General features: G+C 46.5%; 1 protein-coding gene across 2 annotated transcripts in view; it reads right to left on the bottom strand.

Moving 5' to 3' along the window:
- The window catches only part of SLC7A5 (solute carrier family 7 member 5), a 40,955-nt gene extending 35,309 nt beyond the window's left edge, over positions 1-5,646 (bottom strand). Inside the window, exons 1-2 of one of the 2 annotated variants that reach the window (XM_082769690.1) lie at positions 5,048-5,646; positions 3,771-4,801 (exon numbers count right to left, since the gene is read on the bottom strand). In XM_082769690.1, the coding sequence (XP_082625816.1) occupies positions 3,771-4,383 (613 nt within the window). In that variant the 5' untranslated portion in view covers positions 4,384-4,801; positions 5,048-5,646. Of the gene's footprint in view, positions 1-3,770 lie in introns of both variants that reach the window. The other variant, XM_082769689.1, reaches the window with a different exon arrangement.
- Between the last annotated feature and the right edge of the window lie 1,015 nt (positions 5,647-6,661).

The raw sequence follows: 6,661 nt of genomic DNA on the forward strand, positions 1-6,661 counted from the left end.
GCGGTTTCTAGCTGAAATGCTGCCACTGAATATTCACTTATAGACTATAGCTATAATTTGGCAAGCATTCAAGGCACGTGCTTGCACACTTTTGCCAGACCCTGGATTTGATGCTATTCTCCTTTAACTCACCATGCACTCAAGGGGCTGGCAGGCACTTAAGCTTCCATATGACACGTGCTGGTAGATATAACTCAACTCTGCACTGACTGCTACTATTCCTCCACTATGAGGATGCTCATAACAAGAGAGACAAATGACAAATATGTGCTCATTTTGCTGGAATTCCACGCTAGCAGAAGGAGTGCCCAAAGTAATATTTCAGAAGTGGCAAAGGAAGCCTAGAGAACTTTGCAGGAAGATTAAAATACTGGAGCTTTGGCAGCAGCAGATATGGCTGCAGCAATACTGGGGTTATTCTTGCCAGATTAGCATATATAATTAATAAGTGATAAAAGGCTTGAGAACCTAACACTCAAATCAGTCATTTGACATTGGGGATCAAGAGTAAAATTATATGCAACTGGCAGAGTTTCTCAAGCTTCTCTGGAGCAGATTATGTTGTCAAGTATAAAATAACCTGTTATGCAGCACACAAGGGGTGCGAAGCAGGCTGTGTATAAGAATGTGTGTAGGAAGAACAGTTCAGGCACTTGTGAAACACCAAGCAAGAATGAGTTCATGTCTGGAAACAACATTATCCCGTCTCCCTTCTCTACAGGAAATTTATTGTACTACAGTTCAAAGAGCTATCACATGTTGAAAATCTTCAAATTAGCAGCTGGAAGTAAGAACTATGTATGTTATCTTTAACCGGATAATTTGAAACTTCCTATCCTTGAGCCACCTGCAGAACATACACAAGCATTGGGCTGTGCTCTGTGATTTTTAATGATTTTTGTTAAGGTTTATCAGTTTGTCAATATTTATGTTATCAACTATGAGAAGCCAGCACCTCGTAACTCTCTGTCCATCTTCTCTAGAAGGGGAAAAGTTGGTCTACAAGAGATCATATTTAAGGGAATTCAAATGGCTCTTGAATTTTCATGCCTATCCAAAAATTCAGTTTCACAAACTTTAACTTATTCTGTTAAAAATACTTAATTATCAGGTGGAGTTTGCATTTATTATCCTTTAGCATTTGCTTTTTATGATTTATCAGCCTTAGAAGTATCAGAGATCTAATCTTTCACATTAAATGACATGCAGTTTATATGACCGTAAGCTACTTAAGTAACCCACAGCCTCAAAACCACTAATTAAGCTACCTGCAAATTCTTACACCTAGGGAGCACTGGGTGTTTTGCAGTGAACATAAAATAAGCCACACCAACGACAAACTGCTTGACCCATCTTGCTACAGGAAGACTTCCTTGTAATGAATTCTCACACTTTTATTTGACAACCTTAATTAAGCATCCGTGATGTCTTGTGGAATATGCCTCGCATACCAACTGACTGTAGATTACAATCTTGATTTCAGAAAATACCTTTTTGAAGTTAAATTCTACTTACCACCCACCTTGTTTTCTTCAGCACATTAAGAGGAACAAAATTCCCTCTTCCAACCATATTTTTTCTTTCAAGACTGTGATTTATTCAGATTATCTTAATGCCTAGGAATTCAGTTTCTGCATTCCATGGTGGCAAATACTGAACAACACATAATTTATTCAACTGTTCAATACCAGTAACACCTGGAGGGGAAACAAGTAACTTTGTATTTCTCCTCTTATGAGAAACCATACAATCAATTACATTTTATGTTGACACTCAAACTTTTTGCAAAGAATACAGCTGGTACTGTTTTAGATGGCTGGGCTTTGCTTGCGTAAGTCATCAACTGTTCAGGGCCCCAAATTCCCCCATTGCCTCTCAAACCATGCTTTCCCTTTCAGATAACTTATTAACGTATGCTCTAGAGTGTATGACCAGATTTCCTATGCTAAAGCTCCTGAAAAAAAGAACCAACAAAAAACACAGTCACTGGGTAGGGGCATGCCTGGGACAACCACGTAGCAAGCGGCTTGTTAGTCCGTGGTAGCTTTGTGTGATTTGCTTAGTCCTTGGACCAGATTTACTTCGTTTATTGTTCCCATTTCATGATGTGGTTTTGGCACCAGACAGCAGGAAAGCTAACTCCAGAAATCAAAGTTGCAGAGAACTAACTTGCTGAAGGCAATGCGCGATGAACTAACCTTTTAAAGCAGAGGAGACAAAGAAAGATTTAACCCAAAGCATAAACAAACTAGTAGCCAGGGGTGGTGGGAGTAAAGCTTGAAGAAGAAACACATGGAAATGACGCAGATTTGTCGAACCAGCAACTCTTTCTTTGGCGTTTCAAGGTAAAGGGTCAAGAACAAATTCTGCTTCAGGAAAACTACTAATTGCTAGCATAAGAAAGCTGCAGAAACTTAAACTATTTATTAGAGAAGAAAAAGTGGGAAGGAGAGCTGGCATCAAGAAGTGTCATGATGCAATCCGCCCTGTCTCTGAAGAGATCTTGCTGCAGGCAACTCTACTTTACGCTTGTATTTATTTTCTGACCAGTAAAATGGGAACAGAGACACCTGAACCAAGCTCTTTTGGCAGAGTTCCTGCAGATGAAAAGTAGATTATTCTTGATTATATTGTTAATTATTGTACAGTTTGCTGCCCTGCTGTTGCTTATGTTATTGTATCTGCTGGCTAGTCATATACAGTATCTATCAAAAGACTTGGTCCCTTGTGTATGAAGACATTTACAGATAATATATCTTCCCGCAAAGACCACGTGCTACAACTTGTGAATGCCTGCGATCCTCAGAGGGTGAAGGACTCTAATACAATCTCCCTTTGGACAGCACAAACGGGCTTCTCTTCACAACCTCAGAAAATAAAAATCACACGACTAACTTCCCACACCAAATAAATGTTTTATATAAATAAATAAATAAATAGAATAGCTCCTCTCTGAATGTTTATTTACAATGGCACAGCAACTACCAGTGGAGTGGAACACCGACTGGCTAGGAAATAAGGGAAGATAGGCAGAAAAACATCCAGATTTTAAAGAATGGGGGATCTGGATGGGGTGACTTTGCAGTTGCCAGAGGAACACAAAATGGGGCTTCACTGGCAAAGCCCCAGACCTCAAGATACCAGAGAAAAGATGAGAGCTGCAGCAGCACGTGGCACAGCAGAGACACGAGCAGCCGTTAAGTTCATTGTGGCACGAATGAACTCCTCTGTGAGGCACCCGCTCACAGGAATTAACATTTGCTAGCAAAAAAGAAAGCAATAACCCCAGTTTCCAAGCATGGTGTCCATGCACATGGAGCTGAGAAATGCCTCAAAAGCGGTGCAGCAAACAGCTGGGTGGTGCAGCACAGGCCACATTCAGCACCAACTGCTGGCAGCAGATAATTCCCCGGCCCCAGCAGCTCCCACCCCAACCCGCACACAGCAGCCCCGAAGTGCTGGGGGCAGCAGAAATCCCATCCCAGCGCACGCACCGAACCCACACCGCATTTATCGTGTGAACTCGCTGCATGTCCCAAATCACAGGGGCTCCCTGGGCCAAAATCACCAGCTAGGGAATCCTCGTGCTTGAATTATTTGGGATGGTGCCGTGCTTTCCACTCGCATCTTTCAAAACAGAGCCAAAAAACGTGGCTGCAACCAGCACGGGGACGGAGCCAGCTGCTGTGGCTAGGTTTTGCTGTATGCAAGGAGGAAATTGGTGAGCAAGGAGACACGTGGGGCCGTGCAGCAGGACAGCGGCTACTTACGGACACACAGACAAGCCACCAGCTTGGCAGCATCGTCGGGCACCGGGCAGGTGGGGAAGATGGGCTTGAGCAGGTAGGTGGCGAAGACCAGGGCCACGATGTACTGCGAGGAGGGCCGGATGATGAGCAGCTCTATCCAGAGCTTGAGGAAGGCGGGCAGCGAGCCGTACACCTCCAGCATGTAGGCATAGTCCCCGCCGGATTTGGTGATGGTGGTGCCCAGCTCGGCGTAGCAGAGAGCCCCCACGATGGAGAACGCCCCGCAGACGGCCCACACCACCAGAGATAACCCCGGCGAGCCGGCCTGCCGCAGCACACCGGTGGGGGTGACGAAGATGCCGGAGCCGATGATGGTGCCCACGATGATGGCCACGCCGTTGAGCAGCGTGATGGAGCGCTGCAGGGCCACCCCTTCCCCTTCTCCCTCAGCCTCAGCGGCGGGCGGCGAGGGCGAGCGGGCGCAGCCGTTCTCCTGCGCCCCTCCGCCCGCCGCCTCCAGCATCTTCTCCATCGCTTGCTTCTCCTCCTCCTGTGCCAGCGAGGAAGCCGAGCCCGCCGGGCTCCTCTTCTTCACCGTGCTGCCGGTGCCGGCGGGGCCGCCGCTGCCCGACATGGCGGCGGGGCGCGGAGCGGGGCGCGGAGCGGAGCGGGGCGGGCGCGGCCGGGCGCTGGGGCCGCCACCATGCAGCCGCCCCTTTTGTGCCCTGTGAGGCGCCGAGGGGGGCGGCGAGCGGGGAGGGACTCTCGTACGAGGCGGGGAAGCCGCCCGCAGGACGGCCTCCTCGCCGAGGGGAGGAGGAGAGGAGGAGGAGGAGGATGGAGGGGAGGCGGCGGTGGTGCCGCCGCCCGCCGGGTGCCTCACGCACAGCGGGGCTCGGTGCCAGGAATTCGGCAAAATTCGCGTCTCCCCCTGCCTCTGCTGCCGGTGTAAAGCCTTGTCCACACGGACACCGAGCCAGGGCCTGCTGCTGTGTCACTCTCCTTTCTGCAGAGGCACTGCAGAAAGCTGCCTGCCATTTCTCATCGATCACCTGAAAGATCATATATATATTTTTAAAGCCAACCTGGCAAGCACGCAGGCAGAACAAGCAACCTCCATGCCCCTGTCTCACTGAATTGCCTCGTGAATGTCCTTGGATGCAAGTTCACAACAGTGCCCGGGGAACACATTCTTTAACAAATGCCTCTTGTCCTTCTAGGATAGGAGATATGGGCAAAAAGCCTGGAAGCTTGGACTCTGCGCAACAAAAGCTGCCCTTGAGAGCTGGACACGGTACCTTTGAGGAGCTGTAGCTCAGCAAGCGAGTCCCGGTGTCCTACAAGAAGTCATGCCCAAGCTCCCAAACCCAAGGCCGGTGTCCTTCTTGCCCGTACCACACTCCTCCTTGCAAGTTTGACACCCATCAGCACAGGCACTAGGGTGGGTCAGTAAGTTTTCTGGAAGACACCTCAGAAACGTGAGATCTGTATTTTTGGGAAAAAAAGCAACACTTTAGTAATGCTTGCAGGTAACTTGCACAGGTACTTGGCATCATGACCCCTTTCGATCCTCAAGCAGCATCCCGAAGCACTTATCAGAAGCTGACACCTACTGGCTGCTCACCACAACTGCATAAGGACCCAGGCGCTCCTCGATTTATATAAGCATCCCTATTTAGGGAGAAAGCATAGACAAAAATTGCATCTGCACCGAGCACATTGTTCTAGTTTTCAAAGAGAAATGGGATCCCGAAGAGATCGTATAGATTATGAAAAGTAATCATAAATAATAATAAAAAACACAGCAATACACTGTGGACAATATCACACAATTTTCCTGAAAATCTCAAGTATTTTTTTCAGCTTACTAGCTTAACATTAGCCCTGTCACCCGGGCTACATGATTGCAATCTAAACGGATTATTTTACAAAGTAAGATTTACCAACATTTACTTGTCATCATATCTCATTTATCCTAGGCAAAACATTCATAGGCCTATACAGTTAGGAAAAAAACAAGTGCCTACTACATACAGGATTGCCTGGGTGTTAGACTCGCTACACGAGGATCCAGCAGACAAGACTGGAACTGGAGCAAGATGCGTGCTCCAAATTTAGCTGCACTCTTGAGTGAACAAAATCATTCAAGAGATTTACTTCACCAGTGCTCTAGACCAGGTTCTTACCTGAAGGCAAATAACTCAGCTGCTTGCCAATAGGTATTTTACTCCTGATATTACAGCTAAGTCAGAGAAATTTCCACTAGCTTTTGCAACAATGGGACCAAGTTATGTTTTTCTCTCTGCATACAATTCTTCCAAAATGGGAATTTATTAACAGCCTGGCAGCCAAGAATTTGCAGGCTTCAGGCTCAGTTTTGACATCATTTCTGTTTAGAAATCCTGGGATCAAGAAGCAGTGGAGTAGTAGCACAACTGCCACTGAACTGCCACATTTGAAGTCAACACATACCTGGCTCTACTGCATATTAACCAGAGTTAATTCTGCAACTGGTTCTCCATCACAGTTGCGGTGTTAGGGTGTGTTCAGATAGCGCTTTACATCTTCAAAGCGCTTCACAAGTGCTAAGTAGTAGTATTATCAGTTCTAACTGCAAACATTAAATCTCTTCAGGCCCTCAAGTCATCCTGCACAATCTTTGAAGACGATTTGATTATACAATCAGTTCTCCATATGCTAATACTCAGGCACTTCAGGTCTGTCACATCAAAAAGAAAGTCAGTAAAAATTATTTGTCAGAAAGGCAAATAACTACCAACACCAGAAGTAAATTGGTCATTTGTTAGAATTAATGTGCATGTTGTTAGCCATTTATCAGGAGACCTGCCTTGATCAAAATAAGACAGCCTACTGGAACCAAATAAGCTACTTCTTTCACCAATTGCTCAAGC

This window comes from Aythya marila (assembly GCF_965140915.1).
Source record: "Aythya marila genome assembly, chromosome: 12".
NCBI classification, from domain to species: Eukaryota; Metazoa; Chordata; class Aves; order Anseriformes; family Anatidae; genus Aythya; species Aythya marila.